At 40.4% G+C, this 20,908-nt stretch overlaps 3 protein-coding genes and 1 pseudogene across 6 annotated transcripts in view; 2 read left to right on the plus strand and 2 right to left on the minus strand.

The window, feature by feature from the left end:
- fsip1 (fibrous sheath interacting protein 1) overlaps positions 1-518 on the minus strand; it is a 52,264-nt gene extending 51,746 nt beyond the window's left edge. For all 3 annotated transcript variants that reach the window (XM_078175026.1, XM_033643422.2, XM_033643421.2), the window contains exons 1-2: positions 225-518; positions 78-132 (exon numbers count right to left, since the gene is read on the minus strand). In XM_078175026.1, coding sequence (XP_078031152.1) covers positions 78-132; positions 225-395 — 226 coding nt within the window. In that variant the 5' untranslated portion in view covers positions 396-518. The remainder of the gene's footprint in view (positions 1-77; positions 133-224) is intronic.
- A 91-nt stretch (positions 519-609) lies between these two features.
- LOC117266572 (sushi domain-containing protein 4-like) lies at positions 610-8,477 on the plus strand. The gene is made up of 10 exons (XM_033641819.2): positions 610-836; positions 1,478-1,619; positions 4,157-4,348; positions 4,599-4,790; positions 5,149-5,340; positions 5,588-5,779; positions 6,109-6,303; positions 6,400-6,532; positions 6,622-7,019; positions 7,102-8,477. The coding sequence occupies exons 2-10, from the start codon at positions 1,502-1,504 to the stop codon at positions 7,125-7,127; spliced, it is 1,638 nt and encodes a 545-aa protein (XP_033497710.1). The 5' UTR covers positions 610-836; positions 1,478-1,501; the 3' UTR covers positions 7,128-8,477.
- Positions 8,478-8,922: 445 nt separating this feature from the next.
- On the plus strand, positions 8,923-13,650 carry LOC117267472 (uncharacterized; annotated as a pseudogene). Its single transcript, XR_013493350.1, has 5 exons — positions 8,923-9,658; positions 10,656-11,237; positions 11,341-11,484; positions 11,692-11,944; positions 12,304-13,650. The product of XR_013493350.1 is annotated as an uncharacterized LOC117267472 (transcript).
- Positions 13,651-15,085: 1,435 nt separating this feature from the next.
- Positions 15,086-20,803, minus strand: LOC117266933 (hepatic sodium/bile acid cotransporter-like). Its single transcript, XM_033642370.2, has 6 exons — positions 20,673-20,803; positions 18,346-18,780; positions 17,960-18,164; positions 17,130-17,308; positions 15,412-15,611; positions 15,086-15,329 (listed from the first exon to the last, which is right to left on the minus strand). Exons 2-6 carry the CDS (start codon positions 18,732-18,734, stop codon positions 15,277-15,279), a joined length of 1,026 nt encoding a protein of 341 aa, XP_033498261.1. The 5' UTR covers positions 18,735-18,780; positions 20,673-20,803; the 3' UTR covers positions 15,086-15,276.
- Positions 20,804-20,908: the final 105 nt, after the last annotated feature.

Here is a 20,908-nt window from a genome sequence, read left to right on the forward strand (position 1 = left end):
AAAAGACAAACATTATATAGAGTGTGGGGTAACTTAAAACTGGACCATCCTAAAAGCTGCTCCATCAGAACACTTACCTTTGTCAGGACCTCTGGCTGAGGAGTTGATTGTTTCATCAGAGCTGCTCTGGATCTACAGGGATTTGTTTTCTATAGTTACTGAAAATTATCCATCTTTGTAAGTCCGTTATCATGAGTAGTGTAATGTCGATGCGTGGTCTTTACCTGAATATCAGGAGCATCGTTGGTCAAAACAACGAGGGCGTTGCTGTTGCGTGGAGTTGTAGGACAAATTCTGTCATTATGAGGCAATGACACACTGGACACACGGCTACCTGTTTGCTCACTCGATGCAGGTCGAGAAATGTCATCTAAACTACCTCTAATGATTTCCATAATTTGATTTTCTTTGCTGTATTTCAAGAAGAAAACTAAAAAAATAAGTATTTACTACTGTTAAAGTGCTGCTGCGTAAATAAAACCAATTGTCAACAGAAACTTCCCAAAGTTTGCCCTCCCATTTTTTGGTAACTACGGACGCAAACATTCCCGGATGTTGTAACTATGGATGTATGCATATGTTACTATGGCGACCGGACGAAATCGAGGCAGCCCAGCTGATGTTTCTATTGATGCAGCTAGCTAGCGTAGCGGGTAACAGGCTAGCCAATAGGGAGCTAGCTAGCGGTTAGCTACAGCAGTACCGCTCGGCTCGCTAAACCATATTATCGTCATTTTTGCAGCTACGTTAAAATCGTAAATGTAGCTTAGATATTCTGGATAAATGTCTACGGTGTGAGAGAGCGAGGGTGGAGGATTCGAGGCCGTGTTTTTGTGGTGGGTAACGGTAACCAACGAGCCTTTTTCATGTTTAGCTAGCGTTACCAAGCTAGGAAGGCTAGTATTGATTATAGCAACAATAAAAAAAACAGCTGTAGTGTTCTCTGTTTGATGTTAATGAGCTATAGGTGGCAGCGTAGTTGCTAGCTGGTTATCATAAACATTACATGCAATATGTAAATGTTTATATATTTCGTTTTGGCCTTGTTCTCTGTAACGGTATCAACCATGGCTATAATGGCTAACAAGGAAGCACCGAAAATGGGTGTATGGCCGCTGAGACAGAACCATTCAGAACCAGAGTTATGTCTTAGATATGGGAGATATAATTATCTAAAGCCGTTGCTTCGCTTGAAGAATGAACGGCTGTAAACAGAGGAATTGGCACTGGTTTCTAATTGACGCTAGCTTGCTAAATGATAGCACCATTATTGCTAGTTGTTTTTTTCCCTCAGTCCTGTCATTGTACCATTTTACCACAATCACACCCATTTCGCTGGCAGCTTTCCAAGCTCTGCAGAGTACCTGCGCCAGGCAGGTGACAGCATATGGCCACGCTATGAGGGGTTGCTTTGTAAACATGATATATGTGTACATTGTTTGTAATTACTTAATTTATTTTTCCCTGTTCATACCAGGTTGAGTTGACTCTGCAGGGGAAGATGTGCAATGGAATGGCAGAGTCAATATCAAACGCCTTTTGGCCCCACATCTCAGCCACGAAACGATCCTGCTTGTTGCTGCTGCTACTGACTGCAGTGTCCACTGGGCAAGGGTCAGGTAAGAGGCAGAATTTATGGTTGGACACCCAGAAAAAAACACAAAGCATTATGGAGGATGTGTTAACCATTCTTTTTTCCATTAAAGAAACAATACCAAATTTAATTTTGTCTCAACACAGACCAAATGGATGTTGTCAGGGCGTCCTGACATGCACAGGATGTTTTGCTTATTCTACTGCACAGGGGAGACTTGATCGACTGCCGCTTATCTATAGTTTTAAACATATGCCAGTTTATCATCAGTAATAGTACAACGTTAATATAGGGTGTCTGTAGGTCCTTAAAAGTTTTAACATGTCTCAAATTTAGTTAAAAACTAAGTCATTAAATATGCTTACATTTGAATTTGTGACATCTTAATTGCCACAAACATTTTGTCTCATTTCATTTATCCATCTTTTTATTCCTTTTTGTCAACATGAGTCAAACTCTTGTGCGTAAACATCATTTCTGATGTTTACACAAACTCTGATCACAAACTGTCTGATCTATGACTAAATAAAGAACTCGTGTTCATGTGGATTGGCATGTGTTTGGGTGCACATTTTAAAGAAATAGTTTGGGAAATGATTATTTGCGTTCTTGTCGAGAGTTAGGTGAGAAAATCAGTACCATATTGTAAATATTAAGGGGGTCATCCCTTTGTTCCCATGGTCCTTGTTTAGGTCTGTGTTGATCTGTGTTGGTCTGGTAAGGGTAATCTTCACCCTTGATAAAGGCAAAACAATAAAATAGCAATAAAAAAAAAACAAAAAAAGCAAAAAAATAAATCTTACCACTGAAACTGATGCTGTCTTTTTACTTTATACTTGTACTTACATGTTGACAAAACATGGATTAACTGAACTCACTCAAATAACCATATTTCTACATAAAGCCCACCTCTGCACAGGACCACGTACATTGTATACTAAAAATTTGTACTTACCTGCAATGCTTATCCAAAAATGTAGTCTTAAATTTGCTTAAAAATGATCTAGAAAATGTCTTCAAAAGCATTAGATTTAAGTGTCTTATACCTGTAGACACCCTGTAATAAAACACCCCTATACCTACCTGATATTTATCGGTTTCATTGAGGTGTTATTTTTAGAATATACTACAGTATATAATGAACCACTCTGGAAGCTTAAAAGTTTTGAAATACGTTAAAAGCCACAGTACAGTAGACAAAAAACAGTGTTTTCCTCAAGTGCATGCAATGCACGGTTATTCAGTGTTTTTACCTGTTTAATTATTGGTTCTGTTTGGAGGAGGAGGAGGAGGAGGAGGTGGAGACCTCCTGTGGGTAATTCGGCTTCTGAGGCCTTTACTATGAAGCAGTACTTGAGGTTTGCAAGGTAACAGGATATATCACAGTGGTAATTTATGCTGAAACTACTAGAGTAGGTTTACATCAGAGGATCGAATCACAATCAACACCCCGACACTGAAGAATCAGATCACTGGAAAAAAAAAACAGGCATAGACGAAAGTCCTGGGTGACAGGTAAAACAAATGTATAGTCTTATAGGTCAGTAGAATCATTTTATTGTTCCAGGCTGTCTTGTGCAACTCTGTTTTTATAACAGAGCTTCCAACAACAGAGAGATAGTTTTCACACAGCGATAGTAATCACATATCGATGATTTTAGCTGCATTTTAATTGTGCAATGTTCTACAAAATAACATTAATTAATTATGATTAGAACTGGAAATATAAACAAAATATTGTCTTTTATTAGAAAAATAATCAACTCACTGTTAATTGGCTCCAGTGATTATGAACAGATAGACCTCATCTGTCATTAACTATTTTTCCTTTCTGTGTTAGCAGAAACAGCCTGGCGTTGCTTTTTAAGCGTTTTTTTTCGTGACATTCAGACAAGCTCCTTAACGTAATATCATATTTAGTTGGATGATCTTTATTTTTGTTTATTAATTTTTTGCTAGTGTTGCTACTTTTTTTTATCCCGCTGGACATTGTGTGCACTTTGGAAAACACTGAACACTAAGAAAGTAGTCTACTATCTGGCCAAAAGCCAGCCAGCAAAACAATGAATACAAAAAGAGCAGCCGCGCACATCCAAAAAATGAAGAAGGTGCTGGACTTTTCTTTGTCTTGTCAACCCAGCAAAACAAATCATTCATCTCACTAATGTGCATCTAGACCATGTAGGGGTTACAACTTATTAGACAAAAAAACTTCCAGTGGTTGAATTATGTCAAAGTTGAACCAGTGGCCTCAAAAACAATCATGACAGTTCAGTCCTTAGTTACAGTTCCAATAGCAAAGGAAACACTATATCCACCATGACACAGCCAATCCACATTAAGTACAATTTGTGTATCTCTAAGTTGCTTTTTGCATCTGTTAACACTTAACTCCATGGCTGCAGAGCCCACTGGTTACTGCAGGTCATTCTGTGTCTCTTTTACTGGTGGCTTCACAGGATAACATGTCTCAAACCAGGTTCAAAATATTTGTCATAGTAATTCTACTGAAAACCTGAGCAGTTTCACAGAATTCATTCTTCTTTGGTCTTCTCTTCCCAGGATGTGTAAGGCCGTACATGGTCCAGAACAGCTGGGTAAACCTCACAGAAACCAACAGGGGCTCGTTCCCTGTTGGCACAGTGCTGCAGTACAGCTGTGACCCTGGTTACCTGCCAGACGGACCCAGCATCCTCACGTGCACCACACTGGGACTTTGGACCTCTGATCCTCCTCACTGTATACGCAGTGGTGGTAAGATATTTTGGTCCACCGCTGTTTTTTCTGACCCATGAAGTAATCAGGAGTGACTGTGTCGAGAGCAGCATTTAAAAATCTGTCTCTCATAAGTTCATACATCTTTATTTTCTGTTATTTTAGCGCTATAGTCTCTGTAATTGTTTTAGCCAATTTTGCTAACATATAAACTTAAAAAAATACGAAAACAATGCACTGTTAAAACTGAGCTGGTACTTCATATGTTGCATTTTTTTACCCCCTTCAGCCTGTCTGCCCCTCTCCAGACCTGAAAATGGGGGCTACACCTGCCACCCATCCCCTTGCCGAATGTTTGCCCATGGCACTGTGATTGAGTTCTTCTGTGACGATGGCTTTGTTCTCAGTGGAGACTATAACTACCTGACCTGTCAGGATGGGCAGTGGGATGGCCCCATGCAGATCAGTTGTGTGAGCCAAGGTCAGTCAGTCCTCAAACCCAGACCTATCAGTCCATCATGGGTCTTTAACACCCACTTGTCATTTGATATTTTGAATAAATCAGTCCACATAGAGATTGTCTTTTATACTATCAACAGTCTAAGCTGCGGAAGATCTTGTTTTAATATAAACCTTCTTCAAAACAATTTTTTATGTTAAGCTCACCGTTATTTTAATTTTAATTTATTGGTTTTTTTGCTCTATTTTTAATTCTTTCTTTTACCTGTAATGTAACATGTAGCATAAATGTGCTACATAACCAAATCCTATATTTATTATTATTTAAAAAAACAAGTACAGATATTAACTGTATTTCTGACTGTCGTCCCCTTTCTAAGGTTGTGTAAGACCCTCCACGGTGCAGCATGGCACAACTAATCTGACAGACACCAATAGGAGCTTGTTTCCTGTGGGCACGGTACTGCAGTATATTTGTGACCCTGGTTACCTGCCGGCCGGACCCAGCATCCTCACCTGCACCCCACTGGGGCGCTGGTCCTCTGAACCTCCTCGCTGTATACGCAGTGACGGTAAACACAAACCTCCTCATAGTACCGTCTGCATTTGTGACCCTCTTTACACCTGGAATCAACACATGCTGTAATCTGAATGAACAGATGCTATCAGCTCTAGGTGTATTATATATTTACTACTTTATTGAACTATATTCTACCTATGTCCTTAAAAGGTTGTAACATTTTAATGTGCTACATGAACAAATCAGAAGGTTAGTACAGCTATTATAACCTGTATTTTTGACTGTCATCCATTTTTAAGGTTGCATAAGACCCTCTACGGTGCAGCATGGCTCAACTAATCTGACAGAAACCAACAGGAGCTCGTTCCCAGTGGGCACAGTACTGGTGTACCGCTGTGACCCTGGTTACCTGCCGGATGGACCCAGCATTCTCACCTGCTCCACACTGGGACACTGGTCCTCTGAACCTCCTCGCTGTATACGCAGTGACGGTAAAGACAAACCTCCTCAAGATATTGTGTTGTTTACCATAATGTGAGCAAGTAAGAACATGTGAAGATAAGAGGCACAAGAAAATGTAATTGTACTTCTATTGTTCCGTCAAATTAAATGTTACTGTAAAAACAAGGGGCATGAGAATGGAGCCTTGGGGAACTCCTCATGCCATGTTTGTACCCTCAGATGTATAATTACCAGTCTACAAAAAGTAGTCCTTTCCAGTAGGGTTCAAGTCAGTTTAGCACTGATAGCTTACCGAAACAATATGCAGCACTGGAGTTTGTGTATTTACTGTTTTCCTTTCTTTTCTTCTTTTTAAAAGTATGCCAGCCTCCATTTCAGCCAGAGAACGGGGGCTACACCTGCCACCCTGCCCCATGCCAAAGACTTTCTCATGGCACTGTGATTGAATATTTCTGTGATGAAGGCTACGTTCTGAAGGGAGACTATAAATACCTTACTTGCCAGTATGGAGAGTGGGACAGTCAGATGAAGCTCAGTTGCCTCATGGAGCAAGGTAAAAAAAAATTTAGATGACACATTTGGACAATAAGATGAATAATTACAGTAAGTTTTGCACACATTACTGTGTTAACTGTTATCTGTCTCGCAGACCGAGATCCAACTTTACCATTAGGAATGCCCGCCTTGTCCATAGTGGCATCCACAGCCAGCTCAGTGGCACTAATCCTGCTCCTGGTGGTGCTGTTTGTACTCCTGCAGCCAAAACTTAAGTCCCTCCATCGGTGAGTCTGCCCTCAATATACGGCAGGAAACTATTTGTAGAAGTAACAAGTTGAAAGATTTTAAATTTCCTCTTGTCCTCCACACCTAGACGTGATCAGGGTGTGTCTGGCCAGCCCGTGTCTATCATGGTGGAAGGAGTCCAGGTGACCCTACCCTCATACGAGGAGGCTGTAAATGCCAGCGGAGCCTCCGCCTCAGCTGTCAGCTCTGAGTCCCGAGTCCAGATAGTGCTGTCTGAGGGTCAGCATGCCCCAGCGCCAGAGGCTGGCCCCTCTAGGCCTTCTTCCCTCAAACAGCAGCAGTCAGAGATGGCTGTGGTGCACCCTGTGCCACCGTCCTCGTCATCCCCGTCACCCTCACCCTCATCCTCTACCTGGGTTCTGGAGCACGCAGGTGCTGCAGCCCCTTCATCCTCACAAAGAAGGCCGTCTGCAGGCAGCGACCAACACAGCTTGTCTCTGGACTCTGAGATGGACTACTCTGATGGTAAAGCCCTCGTCAAACACACTTTTTACTGACTTAAAATCCCCACTGTGTACTGATGCAAGTGTTTGTCTGTTGTCTACAGATATGCCATTGCTGAAGGAGGCCTGAAAAATGCAGCAGCCTTAGGACTTATCTACTGACCTGTACTGGTGAGCGGAAGGCCTCTTGTGAGTTTGTCAACACAGACGAGGCCAACTTAAGAGGCTCTGAGTGAAGCTGTGGGTTACTCAGAATAGTTCCTCAGTCCAACCACAAAGGAGAGCAGAGAAGGGATTTACATGTACATACATGCTTACATTTTTTTATAGGAATTCCTACACTGTGTATGTACGTCTAATGTCTGAAGCTCGGTTTGAAAATGCAGAACAAAAAGAGAAAGGAACAGGCACCTCATGAGGGAGCGTGTCTTAAAGGCTGTTGAAAAAAATGACTGATGTATTTCAGTTGAATGGGCAAAGCTGCAAACTCACTTTGGGAGCTAATAATCTCCTCAGTGTCTTGTTTACTGTTACTTTTCTTTTGACCACATATCACATCATTTAGGTCACACATCAGCAAAGATGCATGAAGGCCAGGTAATCTAGATTGTTGTCCAAGTCATGCACACTTAACAGCATTGTCTTCAAAGATTTTTGTGGTTATGAATCTTTATTTAAGGTGTTATTAATCACGACTCACGCCATTCCCCACGTCACTGTACAGTTTAAGGCTGCATGTCCACCCAAGAGTTCAGTCTGCTGCGTTTTTGATTGGACTGTGGGCAAACATTTCGAGAGACTTGTTGTTTCAGGCCTGCACTCAACACATTTCACCCCTGCAAAGCGTTCAGATGTATTCTACTCATACTCGTCCCCTTGTCCCCAATGGCCTTAGCTTTACACTTCTATGCACAGGTATCTATAATATGTACAATAAGGAATTTTAAAAATGAATGTTAGTGAAATGCCTCCACTGCTTAGTGATGTTATGTGTGGCTTTGTCAGACACATCACTTGTACACCAGAAAATATTATTCTCTTAATTTATTTAGGCTGCTTGGAAAATTCCTGTTTTTAAGTGTAAACAGGAAACTAAAAGGTGTATTTAATTTATTTGTGTCCAGAATGCTGTTGACCAGCCATGGCTTCTTTTGATGCTTCCACAGCTCTTGTGAACCTTCAAACAAAAGTAGGTCTTTTCACTTTGCCGCTTCAGTTTTGATTCTATTGCAGGCACGTTATATGTGACACTGTAGACGTGGTTGGGAAGCTCCAACACAAAAACGAGCAAGTGTACAGATTAGTGTAATGTCAGTGTTCACTTTGTTTGACTGTCCATTGAATTTTCTTTTGGACTGAGGAATGGAGTTTTTTGTTTCTGTGAAGATGGTATTTTAATATATGTAAAAAAATTTAAGTTATGTTAACTGTGTATATACCATATGACCATTTTGATTAAATATTATTTGAGGTGTTCAAATTGCCTGTAATGTTTTTTTTTTCATCTCTGCTTTTGAACATTCCAGTTTCAGAAGAGCAAATGACATGTCAGTAGATTTTATAGGCAAGGCAAGGCAGCTTTATTTGTGTAGCACATTTTATACATCAAGGAAATTCAACATGCTTTACAGAGCAATAAAATATAAAACATAATTAAGGATACAGAAAAGAGTAAAGGCAAAAAAGATAAAAAAAAATTGGGGCGTTGGTGGCTTAGTGGTAGAGCAGGCGCCCCATATACCAGGCTGTTGCTGCAGCGGCCCGGGTTCGACTCCAGCCTGTGGCCCTTTGCTGCATGTCACTCCCTCTCTCTCTCTCTCCCCCCTTCACGCTTGTCTGTCCTGTCAAATAAAGGCTCAAAATGCCCAAAAATATCTTAAAAAAAGAAGATAAAAATTAATAAATTATTTACAATTAAAAAAAAAAAAAAATCACCATTAAAAATGGCAAAAGTGCAGACACAGGGGATCCGCGGGGTTGTAAAAGGTATTAAAAGGTAGTAAATGAAATTTACCAAAATTAAGGCCATTAAAAGGTATTAAAAAGTAATAAATGTAATCTGAGGAGGTATTAAATTTTCAAACCACTATCCAACTATGAGTTTTTTTCCATTTGTGTTAAGTGCAGGCTAAAAATCCTAAAAATCCTCTTTTTTTATTTATTATATAAATTATATGTGCGAGTAGGACCTGAGTGATATCAAGGATGTGACGTCAGTCAGTGTCAGGAAAAAAACCAAAACAAACAATTCAGACAGCAAACTCTATGCCCCACTTTAACGTTGCGAGCTGAGGTGCTGTGGTGCCTGGGAACAGCAACGAAACACCACTCATACAGCTCCAATGAGGGGATAGGAGAGCTCTTCAGGAACATGTTTACGGATTCAGAGATAGCAAAAAACTTTGCGTGTGGCAAGGACAAGACGAGCTACATCATCAAGTTTGGTTTAGCGCCTTACTTTAAGAAGAAACTCATTGCAAGTGTAAACAAAGCTGGACCGTTCGTCCTCATGTTTGATGAAAGTCTTAATACATGTTCAAAAAAAAAAACCAGATGGACATACACGTTCGGTATTTGGAGGATGGCTGTGTGACATCAAGGTATTTTGGTTTCGAATTCCTGGGACATGCGAGGGCAGAAGACCTGTTGCAGCACATCAAAGTAAGTATATTTTCTTATAATTATTAATTATGCTGTTGAGCGCGTGTGCTATGTTAATCCCCGTATTGATTAAAACCAGACGCGGCCCGTCACACGGGCACTGAAGCCCAGACTTGACGGGGCCCGATGTAATTCTCGGTTCGGACCGAGCCCATACAGATCCATCACATCTGGGAGCTCAGAAGAACAGACAAGCAGCCCACTCGAGCAGAAAGACAGTAAAGGGACTGTGTGTGTGTGTGTGTGTGTGTGTGCGTGCGTGTGTGAGAGTGAGAGAGAGAGAGAGAGAACCAACAGTAAACCCCCTCACCCCCATTCATTCAAAGGAAATTTATTACTTGTTGGTTTAAGCATTGATGAGGTAATCGCTGTTAGTATGTTATTTTCTTTTCAATGATGTTCCTCGTTACATGTTTATTGCTGTATTTATGAAAAAACAACCAATATTGCATATACATCCATAATTCTTACAATGGTTAATTAAAGAATACTTGTTTTTACACTGACATATTCTTAATTAGAAGTGTTACTCAAAAAACCTGCATTTTTACACCTAATTTGAATTTTATTCGAATACAAATACGAATACTTTTTATCCCTCAACAAATAAAAATACAAATACAAATACTGGATGCTTTGCACACCCCCATCTTACATAGGGGCATTGATGTTCATGCAAAGCATTTGAACATTTTCATGGATTTGTGATGATTTAATCGATTTAGCCTACTGTTCATCGTCTGTAATAGTAGCTATTATATTGGCAGATTTATTTAATTAAAAAACAACAAAGCCTATGACTTATCTCACTGTCATATGTAGCCCAACACCTGGCTCATGTTGTACTTAAGGAAAATGTAATGCCATAGTTGTAGGCTAAGGTTGTCTGAATTCTCAATGTTGAAGCATGTCTGTATACTAAATGCAGTTTATTTCAACAATTTTTTATTTTAACTTTTTTTTTTTTTAACTTTTTTTTTTCCCTGTGTGTTCACAGGAATGTGTTGCACAACTGAACATGAGGCAACTTCTGTCGGTCGGAATGGATGGCCCAAATGTAAATTTTAAGCTGATGGATCTCCTTCAAAAGGAGCACGCTGAGCTACATGGAGGTGCTCAAGTCATCAATGTTGGCAGCTGTGGACTGCATACCCTCCACAACGCAATGAAGGCAGGCTTCACAGCATGGCAGCTTGAAAAACTCCTGCGAGGGATGCATTTTCTATTCCACAATGTTCCTGCCCGGAGAGAGGACTTCACCAACCTCACCAGGTCCTCTTGCTTTCCCCTTCCTTTCTGCGGCCATAGATGGATCGAAAATGTTCCAGTGGCAGAGAGAGCAATAGCAGTTTGGCCCATGCTTCAAATGTACGTGGATGCTGCAGAGAAGAAGAAGGTCTAAAAACCCAGCACGGCCTCATACGACACCATCTTGGCAGCACAAGGGGACCCTCTTATCATCCCGAAACTGCAGTTCTTTCTTGCCATATCAAGAAGCTTTAACCCCTCCTTAACCAGATACCAAACAGACGAGCCAGTGTTGCCATTTTTGGCCAAAGATTTGACCGAGCTCTTGATGGTAATTATCACTGTTAAGATTTTGATTAATTAATTAGAATTTGATTAACCTGTATCAATTGATAGGAATGACTTGGTTACTAACTGCTTGTTGTCATTATAAGAGTTTACTGCAGCGGTTCGTGAAACAGGAGATCCTACAGGACCGAACCCCCCGGCAGCTGACCCAAATCGAGGTGTCTGAGGAGAAGAACTGGGTCTCCCTTAGAAATCTTGACATAGGCCTGGGTGCTGAGTGTGCCATCAAGGTAATTTTGTTGTAGGTTATTTGGTTTGGCTTTTTGGAGGTGTATATGTGTATTGTGATGCTTGCACAAATCAACCAGCAAATGCAATATGTTCAGTACAGTATTATTATTATCATCATAAGAAGTTTATTCAGATTTAGATTTAAAAAGTAAACATTTCCTGTCTAATTATTGACATGCATGTTCCTTAATGTTCCTTGTTAGGAGCTTCTGGGCAAACCAGGATGCAAGATAGGTGAACTTTCTGTGCTCACCTTCAGGCGAGAATGTTTGCAGTGCCTGGTTAAGGTGGTTAGGAAGCTGCAGGAAAAATGTCCCCTGAAATTCCCTGTGGTCAGGCAGATTGCTTGTTTGGATCCCACAAGAATGAACAGAGATCCTGAGTGGTGCATCACACAGATGAAGAGTATAGTACAAATGTTCGTCCAGGGAAAACAGTTGACAGGTGGCATTCCAGCTGGTAAGAAAATATTGTATAGGGACAGTAGAAATGGATAGGTTATGCAAATTGCTTAAGGTCTTGTGCTAGAAATTTCATTTGTGATTTTCTGCCTTTTTACTCTGAGAAGCATGAAAATGTCTTGCTTTTGCCAAATTTAAATATATGCACTCGTAGCTCTATGTGGATACTATTATGTCATGCTGCGATGTATGTACACTACAAATGGATGATGAAGCAGTTGACTGGAATGTATTACTGACATGAATAATTATATCATGCTGTGATGTATGTACACTACAAATGGATGATGAAGCAGTTGACTGGAATGTATTACTGACATGAATAATTATATCTTAACTTTCCTGTCAATATTGTAGGTGATGTCATCATTCAGCAGTTCACGTCCTTACTCTCTGTTGAGGGCAGAGATGAAGAATTTGTGTCCTTTCAACCACTGAAGCAGCGTCTGGATGTCTTTCTGCACTCCAAACTCAGCACGTCCCACCCTGAGCTGCTAAGGTTCTGCCAAAGTGTTCTCCTCCTCTCCCATGGACAAGCCACCGTAGAGAGGGGCTTCTCAGTTAACAAGGAGGTGGAAACGTGTAACCTTGACGAATCTCTTGAAGCACTGAGATTAATTTGTGATGAGGTCAGCGGCTGTGGTGGCATTCTCAAAGTGCCTTTGACCAAGGAGCTCCTGGCCTCTGCTGCTTCAGCAAGGTCACAGTATAGGCTATACCTGGAGCATGAACGAAAAAAGAAAGAGAGTGCTGCACAAGGACTCAAGAGGTAAGCAGCAGAGGATGAGCTTGAGGACCTCCGGAACAAGCGCCGGGTACTCAGCAGTGTGACTGAGTCACTCCAAATAGACGCAGACAAGTTAGCTGACATGGCTGAGGGAAAGGCAGGAACGAAGATGGCCGAGCTAATCACAAAGTCTAACACTCTTCGCAGAAGATTCAAAGACAAAAAAGCTGAACTGCTACAAATGGACAAAATAATAGAGGAAAAGGCCACACAGTTGAGGCACTTGTAACTCTCTCTCTCTCTCTCACACACACACACACACACACACACACACACACACACGGATAACCGTACACGTGGAATAGGAAAACATACTTTTTTTCTGTTAGAAAATTGTGTTACTCTGTTAATATTTTGGTGTTTGATTGCAGTTGTTGTACAATTTTATCAAATTGATGGTTAGTTATTGTGTTGCTTGGCAACAGTTACGTATTCCACATATGCAGAGGTTATGACCTATATGTCAGTTGAGATTAATAGCATGTTTGTCACAGCAGTGTGAATGGTCCGTCCTATGACAAAGGTTCAGACATCCTGGAGACACTGTCAGGATTAAATCAAAGGCTACAGATTTTAGCTTTACATCCAATAAGGGATGATTATTTTCTCAAAGGTCATGTTTCCTCATCAGTGTCAGATATTGGAACTGTTAAGCTGGCAGCTAAGGAAGCTCTTCATAACCCTCTAGTTTCTCATTTCCTCGTCTCCTCATCCAGGCTGAGATTCTCAGTGTCCTGAGTCACAAGAACATCATTTAGTTTTATAGAGCCGTGCGGGAATCTCCCAACTACCCCCCCCTCTCAATTCATCTCTAATTTTATCTCAGTGTTGGACAGTTTTTCTCTCTCTGTTTGAACTGTGCATGTGTTAAATGTTGAATTCATTTAATTAAACATTTCTGTTTTTAACTTTTTAAACCTTTTCTGATTTTCATTTGTCATTCTGTCTTCATTGAGATAGAATGATGGTGAAAGAAAGAGTGTAGCGCTGGAGAAGTGGTGTGTGCTCTTCCTACACATAACAATGAAATAACTTTTTGTCTTGGGTTAGGGTTAAATAACAAATAATTGTGTATAGGTCAGTGTTTTTCTTTTAGGCAAAAAAGTAACAAAGTATCCAGTAACTGTAATAATAGGTACTTGATTTGAATTGTAAGCATTACACTTACTCACTCAGAAAGTTAAGTAAGAAAATGACAGTAATCCGTTATTTTATAATTAGTTACCCCCAACACTGAAGTTCGAAAGGTTGCCACCACAGTTGCAGCTTGAAGTCGCGTTGGTATTAAAAAATATTGTGACGGTATTAAAAAAGGTATTAAAAAGTATTAAATTCAACTTAATAATTTGCAAAGATAAAAAAAAATATTATTTAAAAATGAGGTTGCAGTCATTACAGGATGGAGTAGGTAGTGTAAAAAGGGATGTTTTTAGCTTTGACTTAATAATGTTCAGAGTCGGGGCTTGTCTAACATATCTGGTATATCTGAGGTTATTCCAGGTTTGTGCTGTATGATAACAAAACACTACTTCACCATGTTTTGTCCTGATTCTTGGGACGGTCAGTAGGCCAGCCCCAGATATCCTCAGGGTCTTGAAAAGTTCATATGTCACAAGTATGTCAGAGATATATTTGGGCGCTGAACCACAAAGTAATTCATACACAAGCAGCAAAATTTTGAAATCAGTTCTCTGAGTTACAAGTAATCAGTGTAAGGATTTAGGACTGGAGTACTGTGGTCATATTTCCAAGTTTTTGTCAGGTCCCCCTAGCAGCAGCATTTTGAATAAGCTGAAGTTGCCGTACAGCTTGTTTTGAAAATTATACAAACAGACCACTGCAGTAATATAATCTGGAAATAAAGGCGTAGGTGAGCCTATCAAGGTCTTGCTTTGACTCTAGCAATGTTTTTTAAATGGTATCAGATGACGTTATGGATTTGATGTGGCTGTGGAAATTTAAATCTGAGTCCAGGATAATGCCAAGGTTTCTTGTGTGACCCTTAAGAGAGAGGGATTCAAGGTGAGAGCTGACACTGTCTTTCTTTCAGTGGCCAAAGATAATTGTCAGTCTTATCCCTGTTGAGTTGGAGAAAAATGTTGACACATCCAATCATTTATTTGCTCAATACAGTGACACCGGCATTCTACAGGTCCATAATTACCTGGTGAAAGTGATATGTATATTTACCAGTCATCTGCATGATTATGGTAGGCTGCATTATTATTTTGTGTGATTCTGCCTAATGGAAGCATATAGAGATTAAACAAGACGGGTCCCAAAATGGATCCCTGTAGGACCCCACATGTCACAGTCATCTGCTCTGACTTCAAACACACAGAGTACTTCAGTCATTCATTCATACTCAAGTCATAAAATTAGTGCATTTCAATCTTAGATCAGATATTTTGAATACAAAAATATAAATACTTCATTATTTTTCAATCATTAACGTCCTACTTAAACAGGCACTACCTGTAGTTAATATTGTATAGAACAATGAAGAATATGTAGGTGATACTGAGAGAGTGAGAGGTGCATCCTCATTTGATAGTAGTAATCTCTTCCTCTGTCCCGTTTTTAAAGTCAACACCATCTGTATAAGAGAAGGGGGATATTAGACTTTTGCGTCCTTTGGTCTCATTATGCAGAAACACACAGATAGCTGTGACACTTACCGTCAGTTGGTGGCTTGAATACTTGGTAACATCTGAAGCACAGGCACAGCAGAATGGCTTCACCACACTGGAATATGCAGTATAACAAGGGGAAGAAAAACATGGGTCCAATGATCTCAGGGGGAAAGGCCACTTTTAGGATGGTAAAGCACAGCTGGATGTTTTGACACCCTGTTTCCATGGAGACTGTCCTGCTGCATCTAAAAAGAGGTAGTTTTAATATTACATATTACATAGTGTTGTTGCTAATGAAAGAGAATTAATTTCCAGGTGATGATAGCTTGGTATTTAAAAATGGTAGGTTTGTACAAGAGGTATTGTGTCGTGCAAGAAACATTTCTAGTGACGATTCTCTCTGACCAATCCACCCTCTAGTAACAGCTCCGCTTGTTTGGAACTTTAATTGAGATGGTACCAAAAAGTACCAGGTACTATCCAGAGCTTTTGCTAATGGAAAACCAAAAAAGTCAGTTAGAGCCATGCTGTACCACAGAGGACTGCCCATTTTTCCAACAGCCTAAAATTCCTAAGCCCCGTTAGTCCGAAAAATGTCCCACTGGACCAAAAACCCATTGTGTTTGAAAAAACACCTGAGTTAAGTGGCTCAAATATGGCAGACAAACGCCATGAAGGGTCAGTAAAAACATTTTTTTGTAGGGAAACGGGACTTTGAAGGATTGAGCATTTGTTTTGGGAAAAACAGGCTGTTAAGAATGGGCTTTTGGTCAAATGGGACAATTTTCAGATCAGTGGGGCTTCAGAATTTGGCATGGATCTGTACCATGCAGGGGGAATGCGGCATAAAAGAAGAACAAACTAGAATTACCCCCTTGCAGTTGTATGCCTCTGCAAAACGCTCAAGTTGCATTAAAATTATTCATCTATTACTGTGAAAATATGGATTTTTCACACATCTTCCTCCCTAACAGCACAGATCTATACAATCAGCACAGTTTCAAGATTAGTGTGACCAATTCAGTATCTGACCAAATATCTCCCCCTCTGTTCCTGAGATATGACGTTGAATTGTGGCCAGAAAAGTGTTTTTGCAGAATATTATGATGTCACAATGAAGTTGACCTTTGACCTTTTGGATATTCAATGTCATCACTTCATCATTATATCCTATTAGACATTTGTTTGAAATTTTGGCACATTGTGCACGTTGTGCCAAATGTGAGGAAACTCTCTCAAGGCCTTATTGAGATTCCAATCACGAGAATGAGACAGATGCAAGGTCACAGTAACCTTGATCTTTGACAACCAAATTCTAATCAGGTCACCCACGACTAAAAGTGGACATTTCTGCCAGATTTGAAAAAATTCCCTGAAGCTGTTGTTGAGATGTCATATTCACAAGAATGAGACAGATGAAGTCACAGTGATCTTGACCTTTGACTTATGATCATCAAAATCTAATCAGTTCATTGTTAAGTTCAAGCTAACGTTTCTGCCCTCAAGGCGCTCTTGAGATATCGTAATGATGACAATGGGACGAACAGACAGATGAACAGACAACCCCAAAACTTAGAATTATAAAGCTGGCTGTTGCTGGCACAGAGGCATTAAAAAAACGTTCACAAAGTGACCTTTATTTCTTTATTTTTTCTCATGAATTACTCGATGCACTTACCTTTTCAGGCCAAAATAAATCCTGAAATTAAACAAAACCAAGTAAGCAACTCAAATAAAGATACGTCTAGCGTGTATTCACTTACTGTGGATTGAGTCTGCATAAAACAGACATGCCATATCCAAGCGTAAAGCCAATCACTGGCATCAGTGTGACCACGACCAGAAAATCAGGTGTCAGAACCATCCACAGTACGTCTTTGAAGGCAACACTAAATAGGATTGTCCCTACAATGCAGGTAACACCCATGATGCTGAGACCAGCCTGACGAGAAAGTAAAGAGACGTGTTAGGAGAATCAATGGGGTCAGTATATCTCCCCAAATACTTTAATCTCAGCACCAAAGCATGTTTCTTTTCTTTTTTGCCATATTTACAAATGTAGTAGATATCGTCTGAAGGCTTCAAGTCTGCTCTTAGTTTAAAGGATTGTGGCTCGCTTTTTTTTTTTTAAAGATATTTTTTGGGTGTTTTAGCCTTTAACTGATAGGACAGCTTAAGTGTGAAGGGGGGAGAGAGAGAGAGGGAAGGACATGCAGCAGGGGGCCACAGGCTGGAGTCGAGCCCGGGCCGCTGCGGCAACGGCCTTGTACATGGGGCGCCTGCTCTACCACTAAGCCACCAATGCCCCTGTGGCTCCCTTTTTATTTGGACCACGAATTATAACCACGCCATGAAGTGGTGAGTTGTGGGAAACACTTTGTGTCCAACAGAGCTTTATCACATAAGACATGATGTGTAGCAGTAAAAGCACAGGTGAAAATAGTCAAATGAATGTACTGAGTTCCATTTAGCTGCTGCAGTTTCAGGGTCCTGGCATTATGCATGCACGCTGGATTTCTCTCCTATGACACGTCAAAATCTCTGCTGTATAAAAGGACTGTCTTTAATAGTATATGCATTTTAGGAGTCTCACATTTTTGATGATTGATGAGTACTTTGGTTTGTAGTGACTGATGGCAATGCCAATGCCACAAGGCACCAGGGAGAACATGAGAGCAAAGATGATGCCGGCATACGGTACAGCATTTTCCAGACCGGGGAAGCCTTGGCTGAAGATATAGAGCAGCAAAGGCATCAGACCCAGTGCTGCGATACAGGAGCAGGTGGTCATCACAATGCTTGAATGGTATCAGAGAATAAAGAATCATTAGTAAACTGTCATACCTGAAAGGAACTTTCAGTTCATCAACAGTCTGTAATATGACAACCAATTGTGCTGTCCCAGCTTAAGTAGTTAATGATTGAATGCATTTGTAATCTTCCAACAAGACAGGAATCAATCCATGACTGAGGGTTTACCTGAGGTTCATGTCCCCCTTTAAGGCCAGGGAGAAAATGTTTGATAAGTTTCCCCCTGGACAGCAGCCACAGATCAGCACAATCACGGCCTTCAGGGGCTCCATCTGTAACATTTTGGCTAGAGAGAAAGCAGTCAGGGGCATGAGGCTGAACTGGGCCAGCAGTGCGATGGCTACTCCTTTTGGCCGTAAGAGATGGACCTTAATTTTGGAAATCTCCATCGTACAGCCAAGGGATATCATGGTGATGAAGAGGATGACAATGGAGAAGATGTTGCCGAGTGCGTTTATGACAGGGGAGATGTCAAAGAGCCCCATACTTCCATTGCCAGAGAAATTTCCATTATTGGAGATGTCAGCAAATCTTTTGAAAACTTCCGTCACATTCATTGTTGCATTGATCCAAACACTGCGTTTATGGTGCTGCGGATTTCACCTGTCACACAAAGCAAATTAAATACTTAACCAGCAAAGGTATTATAGTAATGGATTCTAGACTTTTATACATATATAAAAATGTAGTCATTTCAGTATTGAGGGAATTCGTGGGAATTATTTTCAGTGGCAGTGCGCTAGTGGGTCTGGTGGGTCGCATCCCATTCTGAATGGACTGTACATTATTCGCAAACATGTCAAGTCTGTAAAAAAAAAAAAAAAGCACACACACTAAATTTCCAGCACATAGTTTTTATTATGAAGTGCTGTTTTCTGTTGTAGAGTGAGTGACTAATTGACAATTACTTGACAGAGACAGCAAACTAGCTCGACGACGTGGTCAAACGCAAGTATAATGCTTAATGTAATAAACTGTGGGACCTTGAACTAATGACTAAGGAGAAATCTGGCCCACATGGCCAACACATTCTCACTCTGACAGCGTCACATATTGACGTCTGGTCATGGACTTTCCACGTCCACATGCAATGTGCGTCGGTACAAGACCACGAATTGATGGGTTTTTTTTCGTCAAACAACAAACACACATTGTTGGGTTTAGGCAACAAAAGCACGTGGTTAGGTTTAGGAAAAAAAAAAAACAGGGTTTGGCTTTACGATCTTGCGGGATGCAAACACCATTCTGAAAGCTGGTGTTTGTTGGACCTATCCACCACCCCTCCTGCCTGTCGCAGTTTGACTTTGACCACCTTAACTTTGGTCCTAGTCCCGTAACGTTCCCCTCTAACACCGCTGGGCGACGTTAAACTATAACGGCATCTGGAACTGCCATGTAACTCATTATTTTGTTTTACCACCAATATATGTAACTGAATGACTTGCTCTTTATTTTGCTGAGCTGGTTTCATCCAGTGATAGAAGCTGATTTACTCAAGTACTGCCCTTAAGTTTGAGAAATATCTTAATCTCAATCTCTCTTTCTTTTTTTCTTTTTGGGAAATGTTGTAGTTTCGATGATTGTTAAAGTCATTTTCCATGCAAAACATTTCCTCAAATATAAGGACATTATTTTTGATTTATTAAAGTGATTTTTTTGCATTGAGCACCTTTACTTTTAACCCTAATTGTACTTACATATTTTTACTTTAGTAACATTTTCAATGCAAGACTTTTGCTATCAAGTTTTTCTACAGTTTGATATAAGTTAATTTACTTAAGGAAAGGATCAAAATACTCCCTCCCAGTTTACAGCTACAATAATAGCTTTACTCCAAACCTGACTTTCATTGGATTGCTGTTTGCTGAGGGGAGCACAGAGAGACGTGTGTATAATTGTGACTATGTGTCATCACATCTGGTGTGGCAGCCACTTTCAGTCCAGTATGCAGCTTACACAAGTGTGATGTGGAAAATTAAAGCCTCCATTCTTTTCAGAAGCAGTTTTTAATGAAAAATATTTGCATATTCTGGATTTCTGATTAAGTTATTTAACTTCTTGAGGAAAACCCACATCAGACACAAATTATTATTCCAAACAGAGTAGTTTTATACGTATGAAAATATGTCTGGAAGCGATCATTAGGAGAGCTGTGGTCTAAAGAACATTTTCCCCATCGACTACCAACATCAAAACCCCCTATACTTGCAACAATCAAAGCAGCTTTAATACTAATTCTGTGTAGGTGTGTGTAATACTTTATTTTTTGTAGAGGTGTCAACATATCTCCATCTGCAGATGTAAATCTGACATTATATAACCTCCTGTATTTCCAAAGAGTGTTGTGCAACCACTTTACCAATTTCCCACTCATCCAAACATCTGTTTCTCCTGTTTGAAGCAGCCATTGTTTTGTTCTAAAAGCATGTGCCTTCATGCCTAACTAATCAAAAGATATCACAATGATAAGCTAAGAAACCAAGGCACTTTCTTACCTTAATTTCCAGCCAGCTTCTGCAACTTCACTGTGTTCGCTCACGCTCCTGTTTCCATCTCTTCTCATATTCTTGTGCCCAGCTCCTTTTCTCTGTGTGTGGATCCCCTGCCCTCCTCCCCCTCTGTCACATGGGCACATGGCAACATGGTGAGTGTCAACCCTGCAGTCAACTACAGCTCAAGCCATCAACCAGCTCTCTATCACTGCTGCAAAGATGGTCTGATGGACCAAAGA

The sequence above is a fragment of the Epinephelus lanceolatus genome, chromosome 15 (genome assembly GCF_041903045.1).
Source record: "Epinephelus lanceolatus isolate andai-2023 chromosome 15, ASM4190304v1, whole genome shotgun sequence".
Lineage (NCBI taxonomy): Eukaryota > Metazoa > Chordata > Actinopteri > Perciformes > Serranidae > Epinephelus > Epinephelus lanceolatus.

Bases quoted from the DNA above. Each gene is read 5' to 3' on its own strand.
- LOC117266572 (XM_033641819.2), top strand. From the start codon at position 1,502: ATGTGCAATGGAATGGCAGAGTCAATATCAAACGCCTTTTGGCCCCAC. The intron at 4,791-5,148 runs GTCAGTCAGTCC...CCCCTTTCTAAG, and splicing joins GATCAGTTGTGTGAGCCAAG to GTTGTGTAAGACCCTCCACG. The intron at 5,341-5,587 runs GTAAACACAAAC...TCCATTTTTAAG, and splicing joins TCGCTGTATACGCAGTGACG to GTTGCATAAGACCCTCTACG.
- LOC117266933 (XM_033642370.2), bottom strand. From the start codon at position 18,734: ATGAATGTGACGGAAGTTTTCAAAAGATTTGCTGACATCTCCAATAAT. The intron at 18,165-18,345 runs GTAAACCCTCAG...ATACCATTCAAG, and splicing joins AAGGGGGACATGAACCTCAG to CATTGTGATGACCACCTGCT. The intron at 15,330-15,411 runs GTAAGTGTCACA...TCTCTTATACAG, and splicing joins ATTCAAGCCACCAACTGACG to ATGGTGTTGACTTTAAAAAC.